General features: G+C 44.6%; 1 protein-coding gene across 3 annotated transcripts in view; it reads right to left on the bottom strand.

The window, feature by feature from the left end:
* LOC145359042 (acid-sensing ion channel 2-like) overlaps window positions 1-13,930 on the bottom strand; it is a 1,204,124-nt gene that overhangs the window by 43,942 nt on the left and 1,146,252 nt on the right. For all 3 annotated transcript variants that reach the window (XM_080213397.1, XM_080213396.1, XM_080213398.1), the window contains one exon: window positions 10,089-10,239. In XM_080213397.1, the coding sequence (XP_080069523.1) occupies window positions 10,089-10,239 (151 nt within the window). The remainder of the gene's footprint in view (window positions 1-10,088; window positions 10,240-13,930) is intronic.

Genomic DNA, 13,930 nt, shown 5'->3' with positions numbered 1-13,930 from the left:
TATAGCAGGTCTCCACCTCAGACTCAGGCCTCCGCACAAGCATCGTCAGCCAAGTCCAGAATGAGTACACAATGTGTCCTTCCAGCCATCCCTGCACCCTGGGCTCCTCCTCAGAGACCTCCAGGCGTCACAACTCCTCAATATAAAACTGTCATGCATGCTGCCGGAGTGTCTGATGCAGATGTGAATGATATTCAGCTGATGGTCATGCACCAACTGCACATTTATCGAGTTGAAGCCCTTTCTGTTCATGAATCTTCCTGGGTTCTTCACCGGGGCCTTGAGGACGATGTGGATGGAGTCTATAGCCCTCTGCACATTTGGCATCTCCAGCCTTCCTACTGGGCCTGGTCCAGGTCAAATTTAATATACTGGCCAGCCTGGGCGCACAGGGCATCCGTGACCTCCTTCAGATACTTGTGGGCAGATGATTGGGAAATGCCACAAAGGTCTCCACTGGCAGTTTGCAAGGACCCAGTGGTTCAAAGGTTTAAAGCGGCCATCGCTTTCACAGCCTCTGGGAGTGGGTGCCCCCACCCACCACCCCCACCCCCAGCAACACAAACTTCACGTACCCCTGCCACACAGGCACCCAGCAACATACATTCCCCATACCCCACCCACATCCTCCCAGTAACACCCACTCTTCAAACCACTCCCCCCCAGACACCCACCAACGCACACTCCTCATATCCCCCCATACAGACCCCCAGCAACATATAGTCCCCATACACCACCCACACAGACCCCTAGCAACACAAGCTCTCCATAACCACCCCCCCCATAGATCCTCAGCAACACACACTCCCTATACCCCTCCCTCAGCCTCACAGAATGGCAACATAGCACCCCCACCCCCCCCCCCCCCCCTTTCACTCCCCATTCACACACACCCAGAATCCACGCAGAAATGGCCACAGGGAGTGCGGCTTGACAAGTCCTGAGGCTGTGGCACTCTCACTTCAGAGAGTTTCCAGCCCATCCCCCACCAGCAAATGTGCTTGCTGCTGCCAGCACTAGGACCCAGAGTTAGGGCTAAAACCCGAGGTCAACACTCTGAACTGGGTCCGTGTTGAGAGGCAAAAATCGGACCCCAGACCCTGTGAAGAACGGCAGCCCCCCCCACCCCCAACAACAAGGTCCCCTCAGACCCAAAATGCAACATGGCCACCATGAAACAACCCTCCCAGAGCAGCTTAAAAGCAGAGGCTTACCTCTTTGTTCACCCTCTGTGCTCAAGCAGCTGAACTGAATGCAAATTTTATACCTGAGGTGTTTTCCTGACCAATCCAACTGTATGAATGAAGGCAGGTGAGCTGGGACGATTGGGAGTGAAATTCACTAATTACATTGTGACGAATGCAAAAAAAATACAAATTGACATTTTGCTTGGCTTGGCAGGCTCCCGATTGCTTCTATATTTTTCTTGGGAAAATAAGAATGGGCACAAAAATGGACATCATTTCTGCTAGTCACATCATACCTGATTTTCCAACCTTTTCCTGCTGCAAAATGGATGAGGTAGTAAAGTTCTGCCCTACTTTTCTATTTTAGTACAGAAACATTCACTGCTATTAATTCCAACTTTCAGTCATTCAAATGCCATTAATATTGTTCATCCCTTGGCTTGCTGCTGTTGCTTCCCACATGGTGTTTTACTACACCCTGAAAGGATTGAATCAGCAGTGGCTTAGATGATCTGCTGTTACATCTGAGAGCTGAGTCCCATTATAGCGTATTTGAGAGATAATAATCTTGATAGTATCATACCACAGATTGGAAGGCACACTGGGTTAAAAAGCCTCAGTTCGAATCACTCAGAGATGATGCTGATATCGGTTTAAAGAGGGTTAGGTTAGGAGAAGGCATTTTTATCTCACCATGAAATATATTTAACAATACTGGCCAGAATTTTACTGATTCCGGGGCAGGCGAAGCTCGCAGAAAGGGATTCTCCGTTGGCCTCGGGCGGGATTTTATGAGGCTCGCCCAAGCAAGATCGTAAAATCCCGGTGGGAGTCTTGAAAACTACCAGAGCTCTGGCAGTGTAAGTAAGCACTGATGCTTCAAAACTGGAAATGCTGCCTACAGAGTGCACCTTCTCCACCTGACGTATGAACATACAAATTAAAAGCAGGGGTAGGCCACTTAAGCTTGCAACTTCAACCACGCATTCCTGCCTACCCCCCGATAACCTTTCACTCCCTTGTTAATCAGGAATCTATCTAGTTCTGCCTAGGAAACCCATGCAGACAATGTGTAATGTCCACACAATCACCCAAGGCCAGGATCGAACCCAGGTCCTTAGCGCTGTGAGATAGCAGTGCTAGCTGCTGTGCCACCCTGCCACTCACTTCTTCCACACCATTCTTTGAGCCTTGCATTCATTTCTCTAACCTTATTTGTCCTGTGCCAATTTGTGCCTCAGGTAATAATCTGGAAATTACCTATCAGATTTTCTGTGATTGGTTTGTGGTGCAAATTCCCAATGGACAATCTGTCTGAATAGTGCCGGTGGAATTAGTGGCTATTCCACACCCATACACTGGAGCCATCATGAGAAGAGAATCTTTGCACTTTGAAATACTAACACAGTAGATACATTGCAGTCCATTCTGAATGGTGAAAGAAGTCCTTTTACAGACGTACGCCTGACAAAACCCAGAAATAATCTTCAGGAAACAAGTTAACAACAGCAGAGAAAAGGCTTATTTAGTGCAAGAGTTACCACTGCCGCCTCACAGCACCAGGGACCTGGGTTCAATCCCCAACTTGTATTACTGTCTGTGTGGAGTTTGCACATTCTCCCCGTGTCTGTGTGCGTCTCCTCCGAGTGCTCCGGTTTCCTCCCACAGTCTGAAGGACACACTCATTAGGTGCATTGGCCATGCTAAATTCTCCCTCAGTGTACTTGAACAGGTGCCGCAGTGTGGCGACTCGGGGATTTGCACTGGAAATTCATGACATTGTTAATGTAAGCCTACTTGTGACACTAATAAATAAACTTAAGAACGGGAAAGGCTGTATCACCAACAAGCTCTGGAGAGAGGATCGTAAGGATATGTATTTAAATAGCCCTATTTGTGTGTACCATATACTTTTGCAGAAGTGCATGAATGAGATGAAAACACAGAAATCAATTTAATACTTAATGATTATTTTCTTAGTTGCAGCTGCGAAAACCTAAACCTTAATGAATGGTTAGTGTGCCCCTGTGATACTGTGAGTGAGAAGCCATTATGATGAATTTTCCTCAGTAGAGATCTGTGGCAAAGTATATTATTGCATTTTCCATGCTAGCAAGAACAATATCTATAAAAGAAATGGGATACCAGAATATAAATATTTAAACATGCTTAAAAATTGAAACCTAAATGATTTGCTAAATCATGAAGTTTACAGTTACAGTTGTGCCCCTGATATTTTTTTTAATTAAATGTTGGATAAATGTATGTTTGCATATTGCATGTGTCACCAAGCTTTCTCTGTAATCAGGAATGTGCCACGTGTCAATTTTAAAGAACTTGTACAGTGAAATTAGCTGGATGCAGAAAATAGAAATTAAATAGAATGTTGTGCATGAATTTTTGATTTGATTTGGCTTATTATTGTCACATGTATTTATATACAGCAGAAAGTATTTTTTTTGCACACTATACAGACAAAGCATACCATTCATAGAGAAGGAAAGAAGATGCAGAATGTACTGTTTCAGTCATAGCTAGGGTGCAGAGAAAGATCAATTTAATACGAGGTAGGTCCATTCAAAAGTCTGATGGCAGCAGGGAAGAAACTGTTCTTGAGTGGGTTGGTATGTGTCCTCAGATCTTTATATCTTTTTTCCATTGAAAGAAGGTGGAAGAGAGTACATCCAGGGTATGTGGGCTCCTTAATTATACTAGCTGCTTTTCTGAGGCAGCGGGAAGTGTAGTAGGCAGTGTCAGTGGATGAGAGGCTGGTTTCAGTGATGGACTGGACTTTGTTCATGACTCTTTGTATTTTCTACAAATTTTGTTTTCTTAGTGTCTTATCTTTGAATAAAGGATCTTTCCTTGTCCTCCTATTTCTGAACTATGTTCTACACTACAGTGACACCATCAGGATATACATTTTCACATATATGCTGACTATACCCAGCTCAGCCTCACCACCACTTTTCTAAACTACTCCCCTGTCACTAAATTATAAGACTGCTTATCCAATATCCAATTCTTGATAAGCAAAAATTTCCTTCAATTAAATAATGGGAAGACTGTAGCCATTCTTTTCAGTAACCGCTCCAAATGCCATTCCCTTGGGGAAGCGATGGTCTAATGGTATTATCACTCAACTGTGGCCAGAATTTTACTGTCTTGCCCACCACAGGAATTGGAGTGAGTGAGGGTTGGACCATGGAAAGGTCCATTGACCTCAGGCGGGTTTTTGTAGTTTCAGGGCGAATAAGGTTGTGAAATCATGCTCAATTAATCCAGAAACTTAGCTAATATTCTGGGGACTTAGGTACAAATGCCAGCAAACGGAGTTAACATGGAATTGAGAATCTACTGATGACTATGAAACCACTGCCGATTGTCAGAAAAACCCATCTGGTTTGCTAATGTCCTTTAGGGAAGGAAATCTGTCCTCTTGACCTGGTCTGACCTAATTGTGATTACAGAGCAATGTGGTTGATTCTCAACTGCCCTCCGAGGGCAGCTAGGGATGGGCAATAAATGCTGGCCAGCCACTGATGTCCATGTCCCATGAATGTCCTCTCCCTGGCAACAGTTTGAGATAAAGGCAGTCTGTTTGCAATATTGATGATGAACTGATGAACTCACATTTGCATTATTTCCATGACTGACTATCTCCACCTCTGTAAAGCCAGACTGTGCCTCAGTGTCAGCTCATCTGTTGCTGAAAGTCCAAAGATTTGCGGGTTAGATAGATTGATCATTCTAAATTACTCCTTAGTGTCAAGGGGACTGGTTAGGGTGGGTGCATGGGGTTGTTCAGATAAGGCCTGGGTGGGATTGTGGTCGGTGTGGACGCTATGGGCAAAGTGGCTTCCTTTTGGACTGTAGGATTTTATGATTCTATGAAAACATTATCTCCAGACCACTGCAGCTTCCTACGAGCCAGTCTCCAAAATTCTGCCCTCAATAAATATGAGGTCATTCGAAAGTTTGGTCCTCGTGTCTGAACCAACAGCAAGTCTTCTTCCCCTATCCCTTGTGGCCGACATTGACTTCCAGTCATAAGAACATAAGAACATAAGAAATAGGAGCAGGAGTAGGCCATCTAGCCCTTCGAGCCTGCCCCGCCATTCAACAAGATCATGGCTGATCTGAAGTGGCTCAGTTCCACTTTCCCGCTTTCTCCCCATAACCCTTAATCCCCTTGCCTACCAAAAACCTATCTACCCGCGTCTTAAGTATATTTAGCGAGGTAGCCTCCACCACTTCAACGGGCAGAGAATTCCAGAGATTCACCACCCTTTGAGTGAAGAAGTTCCTCCTCAACTCCATTCTAAACTGCACCCCCCCCCTTATCTTGAGGCCGTGCCCTCTAGTCCTGCTGTCCTTTCTGAGCGGGAAGAGCCTCTCCACCTCTATCCTATCCATCCCATTCACCATCTTATACGTCTCAATGAGATCTCCCCTCATCCTTCTAAACTCTAATGAGTACAAGCCCAGTCTATTCAGCCTCTCCTCATAGCTCAACCTCCTCAACTCTGGTATCAGCCTAGTGAACCTCCTCTGCACTCCCTCCAAGGCCAAAATATCCTTGCGCAGGTGCGGCAACCAAAACCTCACACAGTACTCCAGCTGCGGCCTCACCAGTGTCCTGTACAGTTGCAGCAAGACCTCCCTACTTTTATATTCAATCCCCCTCGCTATGAAGGCCAGCATCCCATTTGCCTTCCTGACCACCTGCTGCACCTGTAGGCTGGGTTTTTGCGACTCATGCACAAGGACCCCGAGGTCCCTCTGCACCGTAGCATGCTGCAGCTTTTCACCCTTTAAGTAGTAGCCCTTCCTACCATTATTCCTACCAAAGTGGATAACCTCACACTTGCCAACATTGTATTCCATCTGCCAGGTCCTCGCCCACTTGCTCAGCCTATCTAGATCCCTCTGCAGACTTTCCACACCCTCCGCACAATTTGCCGTTCCACTTATCTTTGTGTCATCAGCAAATTTTGAAACCTTACACTCGGTTCCCTCTTCCAGATCATCTATATAAATGGTAAATAGCTGAGGCCCCAGCACCGATCCCTGGGGCACTCCACTAGTCACCAACTGCCAATCCGAATAGCACCCATTGACACCCACTCTCTGCCTCCTATTTGACAGCCAATCCCCTATCCACACTAACACCTTCCCCCCAACTCCATGCCCCCTAACCTTCTGTAACAATCTTTTGTGCGGCACCTTATCAAACGCCTTCTGAAAATTGAGAAACACCACATCCACCAGTTCCCCTCTATCCACTGCACTAGACACATCCTCATAGAATTCCAATAAATTCGTCAGACATGACTTCCCCTTAACGAAACCATGCTGCGTCTGCTCTATCAAACAATTCTTCTCAAGATGCCTCGCTATTTTCTCCTTGATTACGGATTCAAGCATTTTTCCTACAACAGACGTTAAACTAACTGGCCTATAATTCCCTGCCTTTTGCCTGCTACCCTTTTTAAACAGCGGTGTAACATTAGCTGTTTTCCAATCTTCCGGCATTTCCCCGGAATCCAGCGAGGTTTGGAAAATAATCACCAAGGCATCCACTATCACCTCCGCCAGTCAAGCGATGACTCCAATTTTCATCCTTATATTCAAATCCTTCAATGGCCTTGTATCTCTCCCTATCTCTGGAACCTCCTACAGTTCCAAAACCCTTGGAGATATCTCCATATGTATAATTCTGCCCTCTTGTGCACTTCTAATTATAATTGTTCACCATTTGCTTAGTTCATCAGTCGCCTCAGTCCCAAAGCCCGGAATTTCCTCCCTTGATCTCTCCAACCCCTTCAATTGTTCTCTCCTTCAGGACACTCGTATAACCTATGGCTGTGGGTTTTCTGGGGATGGGGGTCCATACAATGGGAAATCCCATTGACAATGGCGGGACCAGGAGATCCTGCTGTCAGCCAATGGCAGGCTGCCTCCGCTGCTGCGAGAGGGGGCGGGGAGTGGGCGTGGAATGTCCCACCCTTTAACCAAGCCTTTGGTTAACTGACCTAATCTCTCCTTATGTGGCTTGTTGTCACACATTGTTTTATAATGCACTTATAACATACTTAGGCATGTTTCATTGTGTTAACAGGTGGGAAGACAACAATCTCTCCCTCAATGTCAACAAAACAAAGGAGTTAGTCATCGACTTCAGGAAGCATAGTGGAGAAAAGATCCCTGTCTATATCAATGAGAATGAAGTAGAAAGGGTCGAGAGCTTCAAGTTTTTAGGTATCAAGATCACCAACAACCTGCCCTGGTCCCACCATGCCGACACTATAGTTAAGAAAGCCCACCAACGCCTCTACTTTCTCAGAAGACTAAGGAAATTTGGCATGTCTGCTATAACTCTCACCAACTTTTCCAGATGAACCATAGAAAGCATTCTTTCTGATTGTATCACAGCTTGTTACAGCTCCTGCTCTGCCCAAGACCAGAAGAAACTACAAAGGGTCGTGAATGAAGGCCAGTCCATCGCGCAAACCAGCCCTCCATCCATTGATTCTGTCTACACTTCCCGCTGCTTCGGCAAAACAGCCAACATAATTAAGGACTCCATGCACCCTGGAAATACTCCCTTCCACCTTCTTCCGTCAGGAAAAAGATACAAAAGTTTGAGGTCGCATAGCAGCCGACTCAAGAACAGCTTCTTTCCTGCTGCCATCAGATTTTTGAATGGATCGCACTGAGCTGATCTTTCTCTACACCTTAGCGGTGACTGCAACACCACATTCTGCACCCTCTCCTTTCCTTCTCTATGAATGGTATGCTTTGTCTGTATAGCATGCAAGAAACAATCCTTTTTACTGCATACAAATACATGTGACAGCAATAAATCAAATCAAAATCAACTCAAAAATAAATACAAATTATTGTTTATGCATGTGAAAAACTGCCTATTTGGTCTTTCAGGTGCCACTGTCGACCTATCGTCCATAAAAGCATCTGTGCACTGAGAGCAATTGCTTCAATGAAACTGACAGACAATAATGGAGAGAGAGCCAACTATACCTGTACGCTAAAAATAAATTGAAGAGCTGCCAAAATACAACACAAAGAGTCAACACAGAAGGGTTAATGTCTATTTTGGAGGGGGAAGCCAGGCTATAATTCAGTGAGATGAACAAAATAGCTCTCCAAAATATGTCACAGTGAGTCTCTCTATTTTGAATCATCCCCATATACTTTGCAGTGATCTCTGCAGCATTGGCCCTGCCAGCTTTATCCTCTTGATCCTTCATCATTTTCAATATTTTCAACTCTCAGCACGATGATTGGATGTAACAATTGAAAACAAACTGGCAAAACATCTGAAAATTCATGAAATTGGTGGATACAACTTGTTGATTTGAATGCTTGATGAATCGCCTGGCCTCATTGAAGGAATTTCAATGAATTCAGCTCCTGGCCCAATTAATCTGTCGCAGCCATCACAAGGCTATACCTCTTTATCTTTGAAAATGTGGGGAAGAATTTTCTGGCTGTTCACACTGGCTGGTCCCGGTGCAGTGAGCGCAGATTTGGCTGAGTGCCAAAGTCTCTATCCTCGCTTGTGGCAGGCGGGTGTCAGCAGGCGGAAAATGCCAGACATGATTTTTGAACTTTTAATTGACAGGAATTATTGCGTTTTGAACTGAGACAAAATGGGTGAAATATTTCCACTCAAGGATGCCCAGCCACTTCTGAGAAATTGCAGGTGACACAGGCAGTGTCAAGAAAGTCTTTCGCAGAGGAATCAGGTTAAAGACTTCCCCTCTCTTCTGTTTAAAATTTATTTATTACTGTCACAAGTAGGCTTACATTAACACTACAATGAAGTTATTGTGGAAATCCCCTCATTACCACACTCTGGCACCTGTTCAGGAACACTGAGGGAGAATTTAGCATGGCCAATGCACCTAACCAGCACATCTTTCACACTGTGGGAGGAAACCAGAGCATCTGGAGGAAGCCCACGCAGACACAGGGAGAATGTGCAAATTCCACATTGACAGAGACCCAAACCAGGAATCGAACCTGGGTCCCTGGTGCTGTGAGGCAACAGTACTAACCACTGCACCATGATGATGCTCCAGAATAAGTGGCCTCAAAATAAGTATGTCAGCTGGTTTGAGAAGCCAACTCTACCAGAAATCGACCAACTAACTGAGATCTTGTAATATGGATAATGCACCTTGTCCAGTGAAATGTAATTTATATATCCTGGCAATCTATTGTGGAACTTTCTGTAGGTAAATGAGAAACATTAGTTCTAACCAGGTGCAATCAGTATGTCTCTTTCCAAAGTAGGAAGTTGCAAGAATTGTTTTATTGCATCTGCACTTCCTTCAGTGCGTTGCCACTCTTACTGGGAACTAGAAGGAGATTATCGACAGTATACAGACTGAACTGCACAGAATACATGCAGCATTGGAATTTTATTTTCTTCATGGGATATGGGCATCGCTGGCCAGCATTTGTTGCCCATCCCTAGTAGCCCTTGGATGGCATTTGAGAGTCAAACCAGGTAAGGATGGCAGGTTTCCTTCTCTAAAGGACATTAGTGAACCAGGAGAATTTTTCCGACAATCGACAATGGTTTCACAGTCATCAGTAGATTTGTAATTCCAGATTTTTGGCTTTGAATTCAAATTCCACCATTTGCCATGGTGGGATTTGAACCTGGGTCCCCAGAACATTAATTGAGTTTCTGGATTAATAGCTTAGTGATAATACTACTCGGCCTTCGCCTCCCCAATAACTTTGCTCATGCTGCTGAAGAATATCGGCTAGACCATGGTCACACATTTTAGGCTATGGGAATGAACTGAAGTTGCTAGCTTCTTTTCCGAAAGTAGCAGGGAATCTCATAATATCAGAACGTATACTTACGAAATGTACTTTTCAGTCTTGTTAAATTTCTTTTCAAGATACTTCGCAGAGGTTCTGCTTGGAATCTTCACCATGGACAGTTCTTTGTTGTAGCGAGTTAGATAACATGGTGTCTTGCAGAGACAATTATTATTCATCTCTGCCAGCAAGGCTGTGAAGTCAACAAAGGAAAAAAAAAGCTCTTGTCATGGCAGCTGCTTTCTTGGTTCTTATTCAAAACACAATCCTATACTTTGGTGGATTCACTCTTTATTGTGATGCTCATTAAGATGTTGCCAGTCCTTGAGAACTGAACCGTCTTTGTACTCGACTGTGACCTCTATCTCCTACTTCACCCGTCTTTTCTCTGCCCATTCATCATTCTCAACACTTAGAGCCTGCTCCCAGATAGCTGACACTTTCAGACGTTAATGGAACGGTGAGACAGGTGCACTACTTTTGGTGTCATGGTTAACCTGTTTCTGTAAAATTTCTGTGTTACTTTAGCAGGGTTTCAAGGAAATGTGCAGCGAATGTGAATCACTGCAAACAGCAAGATGACAAAGCCCACCATGGCAACGGCATGTTGCTGATGCTGAGACAAAACCACATTAAAACTGCATTGCTGCTGGACACACCAGGCGACAAGTTACCCTCAGCAATATTAGATATACACTCATCATGACACTATTGAATCTCTCTATTTTAAAGTAGGTTTTTCCATAAAGGTTTTGCAAACATTCTAACTTCTTAATAACTTGCATTTATACAGCACCCCCGTGATCCATGACAAACTAGGGGAGAAACAGCAGTAAAAGAAAATCCATAGTTAAGTTACTGCAGTTTATTGTTGTGTAGGGTACACCCACTTTACAAACCAAATACAGAGCACAGAAATCTAGGCTCACTTCGTAGGTGGCCATTTACAACATTCCTTGCCAGAATGTAATGCTGTATTCTTTCTAAAGAAAAAAAATCATTCTTTTGCCTATGATTTAACAGAACAGTGAGATCAAATTGTCCATAACCTCTTGAAAACAAGAGACTTCTGGATGAGTACATTGGACTCAATAGGATTGAAGGTTATAGGTAAGCCTAGTAGGTAGAGATAAGATCGGCGCAACTTGTGGGCGGAAGGGCCTGTTTGTGCTGTAGTTTTTCTATGATTCTATGGTTCTAAAATGATTCACAATTGCTTGCCACACCTCCCCAGACTGTGCCCCCCCACCCTACGCACTCAGCCTGTTCAAATTGAATCAGAATGAATTCTCCGGCCATTTATGCCCCTGCCACTACTGCCACCAAGGATGGAGAATATGGCACTCAGCTAAATCTCTGTTCACTGCAGCGGGACCAGAGAATCCACCTGGCCTCAAAGGCCAGAGGTCTCTATGATCAAAATCAAGTTAAGCGCTGCAATTAAATTTAATAGTTACTCAGGTCACGATTCTCAAAGTACTTTGTAATGCACTATTTCAGGCTTCTAAACCATTTGATAATGCAATGAGTCAGATGGACTGTGCAGCTACAGGTGACAAAGAGAGGCTCGACACGGCACAGAAGATTCAGCTGCCTGTAACTAACCTTCAAAAAGTAACAACAAAAAATGAAAATGCCTTTCTTAAAGGAATTTGCAAATACCTTTTATTTGCCTTCGATACAGACGAGGGGTCTGTTCAGTGAGTGAGTTGCGGGGAAACTGCATAGCAAGTTATATTTTTATTTACTGTGATTTTCCCAGGCAGTGCTACAGAGCTGTCAGTGATTCTGACCCTGTCAACTTCTCCAACTGTTGGGAAAGAACGTATTCAGTCATCTTCACACTGGAATTCTCGATTTCCCCTTTAACATCATTTTTTAATAATAAATCTGCGTGAATTTAACATCAGATTCGACTGTGATATGGATTGAGACTGGGCTGGTTGTCCGAATATCTTATAATCTTTCTGCGCATATCCAAATAATGTACTTGGCTTTCATTAACCTTTGGAGAAAGAATGTTGTAACTGGAATTACAAGGGAACTTGCACCAACAATAGGCCTTTGTATAAGTGTGCCAGTGTAAAGTGTCTATTTTTAGCACTGTTTTTTAATTGGAGACAGTGCATCTGTGCAAGGGATACAAAGAATGTAAAGACTCAGTATGAAATAGATGATATTGGTTCGGTTGGCAAAACCAAGACAGGCCTGAAACTCCTAGACAGAATCATTAGTGATAACATAAGAGATTTAGTCAATCATGGCAAAAACTGAAATTTGGCAAACTTGTAATTCGAGTTCTGAAATAGCATAAATAATAAGTAATTGGGATTTAAATGCCATGTCCTTTGCAGAACTCAAAAAAAAGTTTTATTCAGCAATTTACCTGTCAGAGAAATATAGAATAAAGAGAGGATGGAGTCTGATTAAGCTTTCACTTGTATAATGCTTCACAAAACAATTCACTTGATCCCAGGTTGCCAAGTTAAAGCTGAAAATTTCAAGTTTCAATTCACGCGTTGCTTTAAAAAGCAATATTTTTGCCCACACCAAAGGAAAGGGGAGGACACACTCCTCTGTTAGTAATAATTACTTACATTGCATGTGTTAAAGGAGGCACAAAACAGTGATACATAAACAATAATGGCTTCACTAAAGCCCAGTAAAAAGTCTCACAACATCAGGTTAAAGTCCAACAGGTTTATTTGGAATCACGAGCTTACGGAGCGCTGCTCCTTCATCAGGTGAGAGGTGTGAGACTACTTACTGCGCCCACCCCAGTCCAACGGCAGAAACTCCACCTCATCTCTGAAGCTTGGCGTGAAATGGGAGCATTCAGATTGAGCTCATATAGGGTACAAATCCCACCATGCTTGCAGTGTCCGAGGCAGCACACTGTTGATGACTGATGATAGCAAGCAGCGTTGCATGAGGTTTTGTTCTGAAAAGTCACAGTAGGGGAGGTTGAGGGGAGACATAATGAGGACGCTGGAGGGAGAAACTATTCCCACTGTCAGAAAGAGAGGACACTGATTTCACATGATTGGCAAAAGTCACAATGGTGACATGAGGAAGAATTTTTTTCATGCAGTAAATGTAGAATTTGTGTAGAATTCATTTGTTTTATTTTGAATATGTGGGGGCAGTGCCAGCCTGGCACCTTGGCACTGTTCACCAGCGACCCTGGCAATACCCACCGGGCATTGGGTGGGGGGGAGATCTAAGGAGAGGTAGGGCCTGAAGGGAATGGGGCCTGGGGGGGGAAGTGGGGGCAGAAGCAGGCCTTGACGAGGCCTTCAGGAGGGAGGGGGGTGAGTTGATTGGGTAAGGAAGGGGGCCCGCTGCCACTCTGCATGCGATTGGTCGGAGGGGAGGGGGACCTTGTTACAACTCTGCATGGGATGGGTGCGGGATGGAAGAGGGTGATCAGTCTGGGGAGCAGGGGGCAGTGGGGGTGATCAGTCTGGGCAACAGGCAGGGGTGTGTTCGGGGTTGGGGGGGGGTGGCGAGAATGATATTTTCGGGCAGGGAGGTGCTCAGGATTGGCTATGGGCCCCGGGGATAGCTGGGGTGCGGGGTGGGGTGGGGAGAGTGTGGGCTGCTTTGGTGAGGCCAACTGCAGCAACAGAGAAACTCCAGATCTTTCAGAGCAGTCAGCTCTGAACTAATTGCCATTGAACATTGCGCAAATACAACCCAGGGGCCCGATTCTCCCAAAACAATTCTCAGTGCAGAACTGCTGAGAAAAATGAAGTAATTCACAACAGTTTTCTCAGTGGGAGTTCAGACTCAAATCTCCCACACTCTGTGCAACGCAGAGGTCACAATCATGAATATCATGAAAAGCTCGGGGGGTGGTGGGGCCTATGCGCACCGGAGTCTGA

The sequence above is a fragment of the Carcharhinus amblyrhynchos genome, chromosome 27 (assembly GCF_965287045.1).
Source record: "Carcharhinus amblyrhynchos chromosome 27, sCarAmb.v2.hapA, whole genome shotgun sequence".
Taxonomy (NCBI): Eukaryota; Metazoa; Chordata; class Chondrichthyes; order Carcharhiniformes; family Carcharhinidae; genus Carcharhinus; species Carcharhinus amblyrhynchos.
The sequence above is the reverse complement of the archived record's forward strand: the minus strand, read 5'-3'. Positions and strand labels throughout refer to the sequence as shown.